Raw genomic sequence first — 18,224 nt, forward strand, 5'->3', positions numbered from 1 at the left:
CAGAGTGTTGCACAGATTCTTTGTGTCCATGTGACTCTGAGGCCTTTATGCCATGGACAAAATCTGGTTTATTTGTGTTAAATTTATTTAAAGGGAAGGATGTACCTCTTCACTTCTTTTAGAGGCTGATGAGGTAAGGGATGGTGAGTAACAGAATTAAGGTAAACAATGGGGACCTCCTTGCCCCACAGAGATGAATGTTTATGGCAAGGATAAGGAACAGAGGTAGAACCTCTTCTTTTTCCCACATACTGTAAAACCAATCCTTTTAAAGTGCATAATTTATTGGTTTTCGGTATGTTGACAAAGTTGTATAATCATGATCACTGTCTAATTCTAAAACATTTTCATCTCCCCAAAAAGAAACTCTATAATCATTAGCAGTCACATTAGCAGGAGGTATTGACAGCTCCAATTATTATGGTTGAATTGTTTATTTCTTCCTTTAATTCTGCCAGTTTCTGTTTTGTATTTTTTGGGGGCTCTTTTGTTAGGTGCCTCCATATTTACAATTGTATCTTCTTGATGGGTTGATCTTTTTATTCTCATAAAATGTCCTTTTTTTCTCTATAATTTCTATCCTATTTATTTTTCGGTAACAATTTGTATCTTATAAAGGCCATTTTGTCTGATATAGTATAGCCTCTCAGCTGCCTTTTGGTTACTGTTTTCATGGCATATCTGTTTCCTTCTGTTTACTTTTAACCTATTGGTATCTTCCAATCCAAAATGTGTCTTTTGTGGAAATGATATAATTGGATCATGATGGGTTTCGTGGTTTATTTTTTAAAATTCATTTAGCTAATCTCTGCCTTTTTAAAATGGTAGTGCTTAATCCATTCACATTTAATGTAATCACTGATTAAGTAGAATCTGCTATTTGTTTTCCATATGTCTATGTCTTTTTTATTTCTCTAGTTCTCCATTATTGTCTTCTCTTGTATTAATAGACATACGCTAGTGTATCATTTTAATTTCCCTTGTTTACTATTTTTTAAATTATTAGTAATTGCCTTGGGGATTACAATTACCATTCCAAGGCTGGGCATGGTGCCTTACACCTGTAATCTCAGCACCCTGGGAGGCCAAGGCAGGAAGATCTCTTGAGCTCAGGAGTTGGAGACCAGCCTGGGCAACATAGGGAAAACTCATCTCTACTAAAATTCAAAAAAGTTAGCCAGGCATGGTGGCACATGCCTGTAGTCCCAGCTACTTGGGAGCTGAGGCAAGAGGATTGCTTGAGCCCAGGAAGTTGAGGTGCAGTGAGCCCTGTTCATGCCACTGCACTCTAGCCTGGGTGGCAAAGCAAATCACCCAGTCTTAAACAAACAAACAAACAAACAATTCTAATGTACATAACAATCTATTTCAGATTAATTCCAGCTTACTTTTTTTTTTTTTGAGATGGAGTCTCACTCTGTTGCTCAGGCTGGAGTGCAATGGCATGATCTCGGCTCACTGCAACCTCTGCCTCCTGAGTTCAAGCAATTCTGCCTCAGCCTCCCCAGTAGCTGAGACTACAGGTGGGTGCCACCATGCTTGGCTAACTTTGCCATGTTGGTCAGGCTGGTCTCGAACTCCTGACCTCAAGTGATCCAACCACCTCATCCTCCCAAAGTGCTTGGATTACACGCCTGAGCCACTGTGCCTGGCCTAATTCCAGCTTACTTTCAATGGTATACAAAAACTAATCTTGTATAGCTCCGTCTCGTCTCCCTCCTTTGGGCTATTTTCATCATTTACATTACATCTTTATACATTTCTATATATCAACACAGATTTATAATTATTTCCTTATGCAGTTGTCCTTTAAATTAGATAGAAGAGAAATAAAAATTACAAATTATGCATTTATACTATCTTTTATACTTACATATGTAATTGCCTTTATCCATATTCTCTATCTTTGTGTGGACTTGAGTTTCTGTCTAGTGTCCTCTCCTTTCTGCCTGAAGGACTCCCTTTAGTATTTCCTATAAGGCTGGTTTACTAGTGATGAATTCTTTCTCTCTCTGTCTTCTTAAAAAATCTGAGAATATCTAACTTTCTTCACTTTTGAAAGAGAGTTTTGCTGCAGGTAGGATTCTTGGCAGATAGTCTTTTTCTTTCAGCATTTTGACTATGCCATCCTACTGCCTTCTCTTTCATGGTTTCTGATGAGCAGTCAGCTATTACTCTCACTGAGAACCCCTTGTAAGTGATGAGCCACTTTTGTTGCTTTTAAGATTTTCTCCTTGTCTTTATCTTTTACCAATTTGACTATAATGTGTCTCGGTATGGATCTCAGAGTTTGTTCTACTTGAATTTCACTGAGCTTCTTGGACATGTAAATTAATGTTTTTCTTCCAATTTGGACAGTTTTGGGTCATTATCTCTTCAGATAGTCTTTCTGGCCCTTTACCTCTCCTTTCCTTTCTAAACTGTCATTGTACATATGTTAGTATGCTTGATGGTGTCCCACACGTCTCTGAGACACTTCATTTTCTCATTTTTTTTCTTCTAACTGGATAATTTCAATTCACCTGATTCTAAATTTGCTGATTTTTCTGCCTATTCAATTCTGCTATTGAATTCCTCTATTGAGTTTTCATTTTGGGTATTATATTTTTCAACTCCAGAGTTTCTACTTTATTCTTTTAAAAACATACAATTTTCCTCTCTGTATTCTCTATTCAGTAATACATCGTTGACACAATTTTCTTCAGTTATTTAGACATGGTTTCTTTTGGTTATTGGAACATATTTAAAATAGTCGATTTAAAGTCTTTGTCTAGCAAGTCCAGTATTTGATCCCCCTCAGGAATACTTTGTGTTGATTGCTTTCTTCCTTGTGTATGGGCCATTCATTTTTGTTTCTTTGTATGTCATAATTTGTTTTGTTGAAAACTTGGACATTTTAAATAATGTGGCCACTCTGCAAATCATATTCTCTCTCTCTTCAGGGTTTGTTTAGTGACTTTTCTGAACTGATTCTGTAAAGTCTATATTCTTTGTCAAGTATGGCAACTGAAGTGGCCTGCCCTATTAGCTTAGAGGTCACCAAATAATTGGACAGATTTTTCTTAAATGCCCGGAACCAGTAAGTCACAAAGTCTTGGCTGAGTGGCTGTGTGCAAGTGTTGGAGCACACCTTCAATGCTTAGCCAGGCAATTTAACTTAGATTTAACTCCCCTGTTTTCCTAGAACCTCAAGGTTAGCTACAGTGTACAGCCTTCTCAACTCTCTTGAGCATGTCCACAGCTGTGGGTGTGTGCACAGATCTGCACATAGGCATGGCCTAGATTTCCAGGAACATGTCAGCGGTTTTCAAAGCCCCCTGTAGCCATCTCATTCTCCAGCTTACCCTTGTAAGCTTTTTGGTTAGCCTATTGTTTGCTTTGCTATTATCTACCACTTCAGACAAACTGCAGTGTTAAGCAGTTGTCTTTGATTGTCTTCAACAAATGCCCTGGGGAGAAAGGCTGTTGCTCTGGGTGAGTTCCAACTCAGGTGAAATAAGAAAGACTTGTGAGTCCAGGGAATCCATGGACAGGCAAAATAATGACAGTTTTTTGTGGGGTTAACAGGGCTTTGAAAGTGCTCCAACCCCATTTTGCCCCTTTCAGTGGTTTCTAGGTTACTGGTTTTCACTGTGATTGCGGTCTGTTGGTTTTATAGGCAACCTCCAAGCTAGGGGTTGGGTAGAGATGAGAATAGACAAGTTAAAAGGCCATAGACTGTTCTTCCTACTGAGATTCAGCTGTTTTGCTTGAGTAAACACTTCTTGGATTGCTGAAAGCCTTTGGTTAATTTCCAGAATTCTAAGAAAGTTGATTCTGACTCAGTTTTTGTGAATGTTCTCATTGTTTTATGGAGGAGAGGATTTTAGGAGGTCCTGACTCTTCCATTTTTGCTGACATCTTTCTGGGATAAAACCTTTGAGAACAACAGCTTATGGTGAACAAGTATTGATTTGGGGGAAGTTTTTATTATTATTTACAATGAGGTATGAAAAATGGGAGGTTGACAATTTAAACTGATATCCTTCCCCCACCTCCAGTGTCACTGACTTTCCTTATGAGCTTCTTGCCTACCTTCCTTTTGGTACTTCTCTCATTTTGGTGGTTTGGAGGATTCTACTAATAGCTGTGGCTTGCTCTAGGCCACCTTATACCTAATACAATCCATATATGATCTCCACTGACACAATCTTGTGCAAATGTTCAAGTGGAGAGAGGGAAGTCAACTTCCTTTTCAAGATTCAGGATATCTAAACATTATTCTACTTTACTGTCCTTTCTGTTGGCTCTTGAATTGCTTTCCTAGTTCTGGCATAATAAAATGCCACAAACTGGATGGCTTGAAACAACATATTATCTCATAGTTCTGGAGGCCAGAAGTCCTAAGTCAAAGTGTGGGCAGAGTTGGTCCTCCTGGAGGTTCTGAAGCAGAAACCATCCCATACCTTTCCTAGCTTCTGATGGTTACTGGCAATCCCTGGAATTCCTCGGCTTGTAGATGCATCACTCCAATCTCTGCCTCTCTCTTCATAGGGAATTCTCTTCTGTGTCTCTACATGGTCTTCTTTGTTTTGTTTTTTTGAGGTAACTTGTTTAACTGAAAGCCTATATGGAATGAATGAATTTCCTACTGCTAATAGTACTCCAGGAGACTGTTACTTGCTATATCCAACAAAACGGTAAGCATTATAAAACATGTCTCAACAAAATTTTCCATCTCCTTTGCCTTTTAGTTTCTTTTTAAAAAAATTTCAACTCTTAGATACAGGGGGTACATGTGCAGATTTGTTACATGGGAATATTGTATGATGCTGAGGTTTGGAGTATGGATCCCCTCATCTAGTTAGTGAGCATAGTACCAGATAGGTAGTTTTTATTAACCCCTACCCTTCCCTCCACCCTCTAATAATCCACAGTGTCTATTGTTCCCATATCTGTGTCCATCTAGGTGGTCGTCGTCTTCTTTTTTTTTTTTTGAGATGGAGTTTTGCTCTTGTTGCTCAGGCTGGAATGCAATGGTGCAATCTCGGCTCACTGCAACCTCTGCCTCCTGGATTCAAGCGATTCTCCTGCTTCAGCCTCCCGAGTAGCTGGGATAACAGGCATGCACCACCACGCCTGGCTAATTTTGTACTTTTAGTAGAGACAGGGTTTCGCCCTGTTGGTCAGGCTGGTCTCAAACTCCTGACCTCAGGTGATCTGCCCGCCTCGGCCTCCCAAGGTGCTGGGATTACAGGTGTGAGCCACTGTGCCCAACCTGTGTGGTCTTCTTGTAAGGGTACTGGTCATTGGATTTAGGGTTCATGATAATCCAGTATGACCTCATCTTAACTAATGACATCTGCAAAGACCTTATTTCTAAATACTCATTCTGGGGTTATGCCTGGACATGAATTTTTGGGGGTACTACTTAACCAAGTAAATTTCTATTTGCATATTCACATGGCCTCCTGGGATCTTCTGGATCTTCTAACAGTTTTGCCCCATTAGCTTTATGTTGACTGCTAAGAATAGTTTAGTGTTACCTGTCAAGTGGGATATTTGACTAGGGACTCTTTCCAGATTATGCGTACAAGTGTACACTTCTAGAATTATCCATTCTTGTTCATTACATTTATCCCAGCCATCTGTGCTTGTTTGCTAGTTTCTTACCAGTGACAAAACATCTCCAATCTCATGTGACTCACGTTTTTATTAGCCTTTGATGAGGAATCCTTTCAAAATGCCACTTTAAGGGATATCTACTGGCTCCTCTTCGCCGACATAGGACAACATAAAAGGCAGAAGATTCCTGCCCTTTGAGAGCTCATGAATGAGGAAAGCGGACCAAGGAGGTGAGGCAGGAGAATTGCTTGAACTCAGGAGGCGGAGGTTGCAGTGAGCCGAGATCGTGCCACTGCACTCCAGCCTGGATGACAGACACACAGTAGCAGCAGCAGCAGAGATAGCTGACTCCAACACATTTTGAGCACTGCCTATGTGCCAGGCCCTGTTCAACTGTCTTACATATTGGCTCGTTTAATTTTTACAATGACGCTATTCTCCCATCTAACAGGTGAGATCTGGAAAGGTGAAACTATATCTAAGGTTACAGAGTTAATAAATGGTGGTGCTGGGATTCAGATCCAGCCAGTCTGGTTCCAAAGACCTTGCTATTAACCTCTCCACTCTACTGCCTCTGCAAAGGCTATGCTCTTTGCACCATCCCTGGCTAAATAAAAATGGCTTGATGGCCTCAAGCAAAGAAAGGTTATCTAGAGAAAAAGATTCAGGAACATCTCTTTTAGTAGTCACACTTCATAGGAAGCAATGTGTATTTAATCAGCCTCCAGAAAGATACCCTTTGGTTCATCCCAAGCTTTACCTGTGTGTCCCAGCAGGCACCTTCCATGAAGAGGCCGTGGATGTAGGCCCCTTCCCGAGGAGGACTCCTAAACTCTTCTCTGTTCTTCTTTGTCACGTCACATTGCAGGGCCATCTGGTCCAGTGGCCACTCATTCTTACGAGCCGTGGACTGCATGATGGCAGTCAGGAACGACTGGGGGTTGAAGAAGCCTGTCAGCCACACAGTGGAGGGCATTGTAAAGTCGCCCGTCCAAGCCTCTAGCTCCTTGATTCTGTTGAGGAGGTCTAGAAACCAGGTTGCCAGGCCTGCTGTGGAAGGGTAGGCCCGTCTAGCCCAGGACTCTGGCACCAGGTCGAAGTACAGGGCATTCTGTAAGTTCTCCATGTGGCTGGTCATAGTCAGCTCCCCCTGAAGATAAAGAATGGGAGGGGGAACGAGTGAGAAGGCGGGAAGTCCCTCCAAATAACTGGCCCCAGAGACCCTTGGCTCATGGCACCCAGGCGGACAAGAGTTATCCATCCTTGTTCATGTCGTTTGAATGTGACTCCGGGTTGGGTGACATAATGACTGTCCTGTTTAGTACTTGCTTTGGAAAGTTTGTCTCACAGAAGCTGGTCCTTGAAAATCCTCCCTGCTCTGATGTCGGAGTCTCAACTGTCTACTGACAGTGTTTCAAAAAACACAATTGCTGGCCGGGCGCGGTGGCTCAAGCCTGTAATCCCAGCACTTTGGGAGGCCGAGACGGGTGGATCATGAGGTCAGGAGATCGAGACCATCCTGGCTAACATGGTGAAACCCCGTCTCTACTAAAAAAATACAAAAAACTAGCCAGGCGAGGTGGTGGGTGCCTGTAGTCCCAGCTACTCGGGAGGCTAAGGCAGGAGAATGGTGGGAACCCGGGAGGCGGAGCTTGCAGTGAGCTGAGATCCGGCCACTGCACTCCAGCCTGGGCGACAGAGCGAGACTCTGTCTCAAAAAAACAAAAACAAAAACAAAAACAATTGCTTCCCATTGCAGGCTTTAAACCATTTGTGGGTTCAGTGCCACGTGACCCTACCCTACAGCTCAAATTCCATGACTCTCCTGCATGCAGCTTAGAAATCCAAGAAGCCAACGCCTGCAAAGATTTATGTTACCCCAAATCAGGGATTTCCTTCAGAAATCGAGCTATTGGATACATAATCAACTTTAAGGGACACTCTTTCAACAGCTAGATAGGATTTGTAAAGAAAGGTTTACACTGAACACCATCTTTTTTTTTTTTTTTTTTTTTTTTTTTCAGAGACAGAGTCTCACTCTGTTGCCCAGGCTGGAGTGCAGTGGTGCAATCTCTGCTCACTGCAACTTCCGCCTCCCGGGTTCATGTGATTCTCCTGCCTCAGCCTCTTGAGTAGCTGGGATTACAGGCACCTGCCACCACGCCTGGCTCATTTTTGTATTTTTAGTAGAGACAGGGTTTCACCATGTTGGCCAGGCTGGTCTTGAACTCCTGACCTCAAGGGATCAGCCTGCCTCACCCTCCGAAAGTGCTGGGATTACAGGCGTGAGCCACCACGCCCGGCCTGAACACCATCTTTAAAAGCAAACTTTGTAACTTTGGCTCTGCCAGTGATCTGTGGCAATTTCTTGAAGACCCCATTTCTATGGTTGTGGTTTCTGTAACAGGTGTTAGGGCACCTGACAGCGTTTGGCTGTTTCATCAAGGGCAGACTGCTAAAATGTAAGATGTTCTCACCTCCATAGGGCCTGGAGTCTCCTGGCCTGTGGGAAAGGAGATTGGCACATAGAATTCTAGGTCTAACTCTTCCTCTTAACTTTTGGAATGCTTTTTTTTTTTTTTTTCTCGAGATGGCATCTTGCTCTGTCACCCAGGCTGGAGTGCAGGGACACAATCTCTGCTCACTGCAACCTCCGCCTCCTGAGCTCAAGCAATTCTCCTGCCTCAGCCTCCCAAGTAGCTGGGATTACAGGCGTGTGCCACCACGCCCAGCTAAATTTTTTTGTATTTTTAGTAGAGACAGGGTTTTACCATGTTGGCCAGGCTGGTCTCGAACTTCTGACCTTGTGATCTGCCCGCCTTGGCCTCCCAAAGTGCTGGGATTACAGGTGTGAACCACCGTGCCTGGCCCACTTTTGGAATTCTTAAAAACAGTTAAGCATACCTACCTTAAGATGAACATATTTCAGTCTCCTGAGTGACAGCCAGAGGCTCCTGATTTATAAGAAATAAACTACGCTGGTAACTTTTTTATGAACTTCCCACACGGAGTGTAATTATTACAAATTCACTTTCTAGACTGTAGTGTCTGGTGGCCGTACTATTTTAAGAGATAAAAACCTTAATATTTTAAAGAAAAGACAAATATCCCTCATCAGACTGGCGACAGATGGACCAGCCTGAATGAGTACAGTGTGAATTACAAATGTTTCCCTCCAAGTAACAGGACTTTATACAGGGATAGAAAATAGATTTCATTCCATGTATCTATCCAGATGTTTTGAGGTGGATGACCAGAGCATTGTGATGAATCTGAGGCCACATCAAGGCTCAATGGGATGTAAAAGAGCCCTGTATGTGCCACCAAAGTTTATCACTTTCAAACAAACCCGAATTTGATGAGCAAGTTTGTTCCGGTAGATTTCCTTAAGGATCTGCTGAAATGAATATCCTTATTAGGTTAAAATAGAAAAAAACTGTTTCCTTTCCTTGGAATCTCTGTTTTAGTGTACACAGGCTTCTGAGAAAAGGGTTTCAAATGCTGCTTATGTCTCTGAGCCCAAATCAAGCTTCTCAGACGATATGGTCTTCCTCATATCTGTAGTTATGTGATAATTCATTGCTACATGCATTGTATAGCTTACGTAGTAATTGTTTCCCTTTAACTGGTTAATAAAATAACATTAAGTGTAAAGATTAAATTTAGTGCAAAGGACAAAATCAATGGTCAAAAAAGATCATTCCCTTGTCTTATGAGACCCTGTGTGTAGCCATGTCTTCCCTTACTGCATTATCAAGGACGTTCACGGTCATGGTGAACAAAAGTGATGACGGTGGAAAACCTGGCCTTGTTCCCAAACTTAGAGAGAAAGCAGGCCGTCCCTCACCATTAAATCTGTTTTCTTTGGATTTCCTTTAAGTTGACATTTCCTTTGATTTCTTTTTTTTTTTTTTTTTTTGGATACTTTAAAATGAAGATTTGGTGTTCAATTTCATCAAACGCCTTTTCTGCATTTATGAAGATGATCACACAATGTTTAAATTTAGCACATTAATATGGTAAACTTCACTGACTGATTTTTGAATCTTAAAAGTAATCTTGTATTCCTAGGCTTACTGCATTTAGCCATGATATATTATCCTTTTCTTATATTGTGTGATTAGTAATCTTGTATTCCTAGGATTACCGCATTTAGCCATGACATATCATCTTTTTCTTATATCGTGTGATTTGATTTGTTAACATTTTGCTAAGGAGTTTTGCATTTGTGTTTATGAGGAAAGCTCATCTGTCATTTGCTCATAAGGTATTTGGTGTCACGTTAATTCTGTTTTCATAAAATTTGTTGAGAAGTTTTCTCTGCTTTTTTAAAAAATATATACTTTATTTTTTTAGGGCAGTTTTAGTTTCACAGCAAATTGAGCAGAAAGTACAGCGATTTCCCTGGACACATGCACAGCCTCCGCCATGATCGGCATTCCCCACCAGAGCGGTACATTTGTTACATGTAATGAACCTGCATTCACCTCATTATCCCTCAGAGTCCCTAGTTTACCCCAGTTTGCCCTTTGTGTTGTACATTCTATGTGTTTGGACAAATTTATAATGACATGTATCTACCCTTATAGTATCATATTGTATCATTATAGTGTAATAACAAGTATCCACCATTATAGTATTATATATTATTGCAGTATAATTTTATGTATCCACCGTTACAGTATCGTACAAATATAGTATCATGTTGTGTCATTATAGTATATGACAAGTGTCCAACATTATAGTATCATATTCATCATTATTGTTTCAGTGTCCTAAAATTTTTCTGTGCTTGACCTACTCATGCCATCGTCACTCTTAACTCTGGGCAACCAGAGTTTTTACTGCCTCCATTATTTTACCTTTTTCAGAACGTCACATAGTTAGAATAATACAGTATGTAGCCTTTCCATATCGGCATCTTTCACTTAGTAATATGTGTTTAAGTTCCCTCAGTTTCTTTTCATGGCTTGAAAGCTAATTTTATTTTTTTTTTAAGCACTGAATAACAATCCACTGTCTGGATGTACTGCAGTTTTTCCATTTACCTACTGAGCTACATCTTGGTTGCTTCCAAGTTTTGGCAGTTATGAATAATGCTGTTATAAACATCTGCAGGTTTTGTATGGTGATTTAAAACATTAAATTAAACTTACAATTTTGAGATAATTATAGGTACATTTATAGTTGTAAGAAATAATACAGACAGATCTTGTGTACCCTTTACCTGGTTTCCCCTAATGGTAACAGCTTGCAAAACTATAGTCCAGTATCACAAGCAAGATATTGACACTGATACAGTCAAGACACAAAACATTTCAATCACGATAAGGATTCCTGTTTTTTCTGTGGTGTATGGCTGAAGTAGCATGTTTATTGTCTAAAAGTTTTCTGTCTTGCTAGGCTGTCTCTTCGCTGGTTCATCTCTCTCTCTGATGAAGAGAACAGTTTTTTTGTTGTTGCTGTTTTGTCAGCATCCACTGGCATTTCTGGTTTGCTGGCTTTTTTTTTTTTTTTTTTCTCCCATTCTGAGGTCTATGAGGCATAAAGAAAATCCAAGAAACTCACTATCATGTCCTTTCTTGGGTCCTGAGGTTCCTAGATAGTCTTCATTCCTCTCTACATGTTTCAGAGTCTTATGTTTCTTCTATATAAATTGACCATGGTTTTTATTTATACTTAGCAGGAGGAATAGGGAAACATATGTCTACTCCATCTTCCTGGACGTAGAAGAGTTCATGTAAAATTGCTATTATTTCATCCTTAAATGTTTGTAAAATTTACCAAGGATACTTTGTGGATCAGGGGTTTTCTTTGTGGGAAATTTTAAATTACGAATTCAATTTTTAAAATAGATATGGGCTATTTAGGTTATACATTTTACTGGGGTGAGCTTTGATGGAGTCTCATAGGGAATTGGTTCACTTCATTTAAGTGGTTGAATTTAATCGCAGAAAATTATTCATATTCTCTTAAAATGCTTTTAATGTCTATAGGATTTATGATGATATCTCCCCTTCCATCCTGATTTTTTCAAGTTTTTGTTTTTTCTCTTTTTTCTTATAAATTCAGGTAAATGTTTATTAATTTTATTCATTTTTAAAAAGAACTAGCTTTTGGTTTCATAAAGTTTTATAATTTTTGTTTTCACTTTCATTAATTCTGCTCTTTATCGTTTCCTTCCTTTTGTTTACTTTGGATTCGTTTTGCTGTTTTTTTCCTAGTTTCTTAAGGTGCAGCTTAGATAATTGATTTGGGAACTTTTTTCATTGCTGATATTTGCATCTCATGCTATACATCTCCCTCTAAGTTCTGCTTTAGCTACATGTTACCAATTTTATATATTTTTATTTTTATTTTATTCGATATGTTAGAATTATTTAGAAATATGCTATTTAATTTCCACATACTTGTAGATTTTCTGATTATCTTTCTGTTATTTATTTTTAGTTCAATTACGCTATGGTCAGTTGATATACTGTGTATGATTTTAATCCTCTCATATTGTTTTATGACATAAAATATAGTTGATATTGGTGAATGTTCCATGTGCTCTTGAAAAGCATGCGTATTCTGCCATTGTTGGAGTGTCTGTAAAATTGGGAAGTTGGTTGATCATTTTTTGTCCTAACTGGTTTTCTGTCTACTTGTTCTACTAATTATTGAGAGAGGAGTTTTGAAACCAACTATAATTGTGGATTTATTTCTCCTTTTGATTCTATCATCTTTTTTTTTTGCTTTATGTATTTTGATGCTTTGTTATGAGGTGCCTATATACTAAGGATTGTTATGTGCTCTTCACAAATTGACTTATTACATAATACTCCTCTTCATCCATGGTAATATTGCTTATTTAAAAATATAGTTTGATTTTTATATAGCCTCTACAACTTCCTTTCGATTAGTTTTTATATTATATTTTTTTCTCATCTTTTTCTTCTCACCTGTGTTTAGCTTGATATGTGAAGTTTTTTTGTTCTTTGCTTTGGTGGTCATCTGTGCTGAAAGAGTTAAGAGGCAAGCTTGAGACTGCTATCCTTAGAAATGCCTGCTAGCAAGGTTGGCCTGTGGCTGGCATCTAGAAACTTAGCGCCTCGTTAACAGTTAATAGAAAAGGGTGGTTGACTATATCCAGACTGTGCAAACAATTTGGTTTACACTGAATACCTACTTCCTATTTGGAAGCATGGGATTTTGGAATGTGCTAGACAGAGGGTGCCTATGTGACCAGCTCCTTATAAAATCCTTGGGTGCTGGGGTCTCTAATGGAATTCCCTGGGCAGAAATGTTACACAAATGTTACTCCATTTCCAGTGCTGGAGAGAGGATGCACTCTATGTGATCCTTCATGAGAGGGAGGCAGCATATGGAGACCTGTACATGGATTTCTCCTGACTCCACCTATGTCTTTTTCCTTTATGATCTGGCTATATGTGTATTCTTACTAAAGCACCATAACAAATTTTAGCCATATGTATTAATACAATCATATGCTGAAACTCATGAGTCCTTCTAGCAAATCTCCAAATGTAGGAGTGGTCTGGAGACAGGACTCCTGACATAACAGCATATAGCTAGTTCTTGCTTTTTAAAATTGGATCTGGCAGTTCTAATCAGTACCCTGGGCACTTAAGCCATTTATATTTAATGTAGTTACCAATACAGTAACTATAATAATTGTAGATAATTTATTTTATGGCTGCTTTTATGACAAACTTTTTTTTTCCTGTAAAGTGTCAAATAGTAAATAAATATTACAGGCTTTGTGGGCCACCTGGTCTCTACTGACACTACTCATTCTGCTATCGTAGCACAAAATAGCCATAGACATTGTATAAATGAATGATTGTGGCTGTGTTCCAATGTTTACTTGCCAAAACAGGTTGTGAGCTAGATTTGGCCTGTTGGCCAATAGTTTGCTGAATGCTACTCTAGGATTTACAATACATATCTGTAACTCATCACACCCTAACTTCAAAATTATACCACTCCACATATGGTGTAAGAATCATATACAATATGCTTCTATTTCTCTCCTCTCATTTTTCATGCTGTTGTTGGCATACATTTTGGTTTTACATATGCTTAAAGCCCACAGTAAATTTTTATTATTTTTGTTTTAAACAGTCTATTATTTTTAAAAAAAGATTTTGGATGAGTAAAACTGTCTTTCATGTTACTCATAGATTTACCATCTGTGGAGACCATTATTTCTTTGTTCAGATCCAAATTTCCATATGATATCATTTTCTTTCTTTCTAAGAAATTTCTTTCTTTCTTTTTTTTTTTTTTTTTGAGACAGAGTCTTGCACTGTTGCCCAGGCTGGAGTGCACTGGCATGATCTTGGCTCACCACAACCTCCGCCTCCTGGGTTCTAAGAAATTTCTTTAACATTTCTTGTACCACAGGCGTGCTGGCTATGAACTATCTCAGTTGTCTGAACACATCTTTACTTAGTTTTCTTTTTTGAAAGCTATTTTTTCCTGGGCAAAGAATTCTAAGTTTACAGTTTTTTTTTTCTTTCAGTACTTTAATGATAGTTCTCCACTTTCTTCTGACTTGCACAGCTTCTGACAAGAAGTCTGCCATCATTCTTTTCTTTGATCCTTTAAATATAATTTTAATTTTTCTCCTCTTGCTGCTTTTAAATTTTTTCTTTATCCCTGGGTTTCAGCAGTTTTATTATGAGGTGTATTTACAATGTTTTCATTAGGCTTATTCTGCATGGGGCTTGTTGAGCTTCTTGTACCTATAGGTTTTGTGGTTTTCATCAAATTTGCAAAACTGTGGCCCTTATTTCTTCAAATAGTTTTTTTGGCCCCCCTTCCCTATCACCAACCCATCCTTTTGGGACGCCAATTACATGTATGTTAGATCACTTGATACTATCCTACAGGACCTAGTGATTTGTTTACTTTTTTCAATTTTTTCATCATTTTAGATATTTTTATTGCTGTGTATTCATGGTTATTGATATTTTCTCCTGCAGTGCCTACTCAGCTGCGAATTCTCCGAAGTTCATTTTTCATATCAATATTGTATTTTTCATCTCTACAAATTCCATTTGGGTCTTTTAATAAATATCTTACATGTTTTACATTATCATACTCTTGTTTTCTTCTAGCTTCTTGAATATGTGGTGCAAACTTAAAATAGTTGTTTTAACATCTTTGTCTTCCATTGTCTCTGTTATTTCTGGCTCCATTTCAACAGATCGCACTTTCTCCTGGCTGTGTATTCCTACTTCTTTATGTGGCTGTAATTTGTTTATTCTGTGTCAGGCACTGTGAATTTTACATTATCGCATGCTGAATTTTGTTATACTCCTTTAAACAGTGGTGGAATTTATTTTTGGCCTGCAGTTAATTGACTTGAAATCAATGGATCTGTTGGTGGCTTGCATTTAAGTTTGTTAGGGTGGGGTCAGACCAGTTTTTAGTCTAGGTTCAATGTAGCCCCATTACTAAGCTGATACACTTCTGAGAATTCTCCCTGACACCTCCTATTTTTTGAGTTATTTCTGCTCTGGCTAGTAGGAACACAAACTATTCTCAGTGCTTTGTGAACTCTGAGAATTGCTCTCTGTACTTTTTTTTCTGGTGGTTCCTTCTCAGCCTTGGGTAGTTTCCTCTCACTCATGTGCAGAGCCACAGTCTCAAGAGGATTCCTTCTGTGGATCTCTTGAGCTCTTTCTCTGTGCAGCTCCCCACCTTAGTACTTTACTCTCCAAATTCTACATCTTCCCAGTTCAGCAAGACTGTGGGACTCTTTTGGGTTCCTGAACTATAACCTGTAACTTGTAGAATGAAGGCCTCACATCTCTTATTTCCTTTCTCTCAAGTATCATAGTCTTATTCTGCCTGTTGTTTCATATCTGAAAACTGATATTTTTCATAGCTTGTCTAATTTTCTAGCAGTTTAAGGTAGAAAGGTAAATCTGGCTTGTTGGTCATAAGCAGAAGGCCACGAGTTACTTTTAAGCACTGCTTCAATAATACTTTTCAGAGTTACTACCACAATTATAAATTTTCCTTTTAAAGTTTGTTCCTTTCTCTGTTTAGGCCAAAAAATAAATCTAAGTATGTAAATGGAATTATTCAAAAACTTAAAACTCACCATGAATCCATTGCACTAACTTTTAGTGGACTGATTATAATGTATGTGTGTGTAACTTTTCAAATCCCTGATTTATAAAAGGGAAGCCCATTGAATCCTTTTCAAGCTACAGAGTATTTGCATTGGTGAGCAAACAAATTATTTTAAACAGAAAGACGCATCCCGAGGAGTGAACAGATGTAGCTGACCTCCCTCCCTTTGCTCAGACCCATGGTAAACAGAGAGAGAGCTATACCAGCCTTTTTTCCTCCGGAAATCTATAGCAATTAGAAGAGAGAGTCTTTGCTTGAGGAGTTTACAGTTTAGCTGGGGAAGGAGGGTTTGTATTCATGGAAAAGGCTTGGGAGATAACTTAATAGCAATCATAAAGAAATGGAGGCATAAGTACATATTAACCCAGGAATAATGCTGGATCTATGTACTGCAGAGGTATAGAAGAGGTAAGTAAACACAGTCAAGTTGGATCAGTCATGGAAAGGCTTACATATGACACATTTGCAGGTGTGTTTTTATTTTATTTTATTTTTTTAGAGAGACTTGAAAAACTGAAGATTTTAATGAAACATTGCATAGCACAGATTCTCTCCCCAAATTTCACCCATGTATTCCTTTCAAAATGTGGAACTAAATGGCCAAAACTCTTAGGGAGATGAAGGTAAGTGGGAAGGTGGGGGTTAATTTAAAATCTGTCTGCTTTTCAAGGTGAGGGGCTCTTCTGGATGCCTGGGCTTGGTGATGCAAACAAGACCAATGGCAACCTCATTTTCTTACCCAGAATTCCTACTAAGGTTCACTAGAATTACTTATGAACTCAGAAATCAGGGCTGGGCATGCTGGGAATTCATATCACAGTGTATAATCTGGGATATGTCAGTAACTCTTTACTATCTATTTCCATCATGGCAAGTTTTCACCTGCTAAGAATGTGAGGTATCAGCTTTCCCACTCGCAAAAGCCCTAGTGGATTACCCAAGGTTACGGTTATTCTTCCCTGAACCTCCTTGCTATTTAAATTATATGAGAACCTAAAACAGTGCCCAGTGTAGGCAGCCTTCTACTACCGGCTAAAAACATTCCTGGCTAAGGCTCTTTCTTTCTTAAGAACACACCTGCATTCAGTGGGAACTGGGAATGCAGGTGTGTTTTTAAGAAAGAAACAGCCTTAGCCAGGGAAAGACGCTAGGGGATGGCTATTGCAGACACGTGCCAAGACAGCCTTGGAGCCCGCACTGGGGCAGAGGCGGCGGTGGCTGAAGCACGTTGCCTTCTAGGGAGGAAGGACGCATCCCAGATCAGTGGTTGTCGGCACTTCTTTTCTAAAAAACATGATGGATTATGTCCATTAACAGGACATACTCCCAATGTCCAGTAGCTCTGATACCACTTCACTTCTCCCATTTATGAATGAGAATTGGAATCAGGTGAGTGAGAGTGATAAGAAGGGGCAAAAGCAAGGAAAAGCCACTGATGTCACAGGTTGATGCCCGTTGAGGCCTGAGCAGTAGGCTCAGGGTTGGTGAGGGCTGTGGGTTGGTGGCTGGTAGAACCACTGAGTCTGGGTACAGGAGGCTCCAACGGTAAGTCAGACTAATGCAGCAATTTCTCTTAGGGGAGAAGCTGCAGGGCGGACAGCTGAGAAAACCCCCTGCTATGGACTGGGCTGTGTCCCTGGCAAATTCATATGTTGAAGCCCCAACCCTCCGTGTGACTGTATTGGAAACAGAGTCTTTAAAGAGGTAATTAAGGTTAAGTGACATCATATGGATGAAGGGCTAATCTGATAGGACTTTCGCCTTATAAGAAGAGGAAGAAATCTCTCAGTCTCTCTCCTACTTTCCCCTTTTCTTGCTCCGCCTCCCTGCCATTTGAGGACACAGAGAGGAGACACCTCTCTACCAGCCCAGAAGAGAGCCCTCACCAGAAACCAAATTGCCAGTGCTTGATCTTAGACTTTCAGCCTCCAGAACTGTGAGAAATAAATGTCTGTTATTTAAGCCACACCATCTGTGGTATTTTGTTACAGCAGCCATACCTGACTAATACAGCCCTGGAGAAGAGAACCAGGAGAGAGGTCAGTGAGAAAAGTAATTGCTGTGAATAGAAAAAAAAAAAAAATGGCCTTTAAGGGCTACAAGCCATTTTAGGAGAGAGGGGCTGAAATTCACCTTTAGGGGGAGGATGAAATATTGTGCTTTACAGGGAAACTACTCTCTTTAGCAAACACAGCTACAAGGCAGTGCTTACCCATTGTCCCTGGCCTTACATTACAGGACTCAAATACATATACTTTAGGTCTACGGTGTCTCATACAGTAGCCACTAACCACATGTGGCTATTTAAGTGCAAGTGAATTAAAATTATAACATTAAAAATTGAGAGCTGGGCACAGTGGCTCCTGCCTATAATCTCGGCCCTTTGGGAAGCCAGGTCAGGAGGATCACTTGAGCCTAGGAGTATAAAACCAGCCTGGGAAACACAGTGAAGCCTGGTATCTACAAAAAAA

The 18,224-nt window shown here is 39.6% G+C and overlaps 1 protein-coding gene across 3 annotated transcripts in view; it reads right to left on the minus strand.

Moving 5' to 3' along the window:
• Positions 1 to 18,224, minus strand: part of DNAH9 (dynein axonemal heavy chain 9) — a 378,056-nt gene that overhangs the window by 3,790 nt on the left and 356,042 nt on the right. For all 3 annotated transcript variants that reach the window (XM_050764993.1, XM_050764994.1, XM_050764995.1), the window contains one exon: positions 6,365 to 6,754. In XM_050764993.1, coding sequence (XP_050620950.1) covers positions 6,365 to 6,754 — 390 coding nt within the window. The remainder of the gene's footprint in view (positions 1 to 6,364; positions 6,755 to 18,224) is intronic.

This window comes from Macaca thibetana, chromosome 16 (genome assembly GCF_024542745.1).
Source record: "Macaca thibetana thibetana isolate TM-01 chromosome 16, ASM2454274v1, whole genome shotgun sequence".
In the NCBI taxonomy this organism is placed as follows: domain Eukaryota; kingdom Metazoa; phylum Chordata; class Mammalia; order Primates; family Cercopithecidae; genus Macaca; species Macaca thibetana.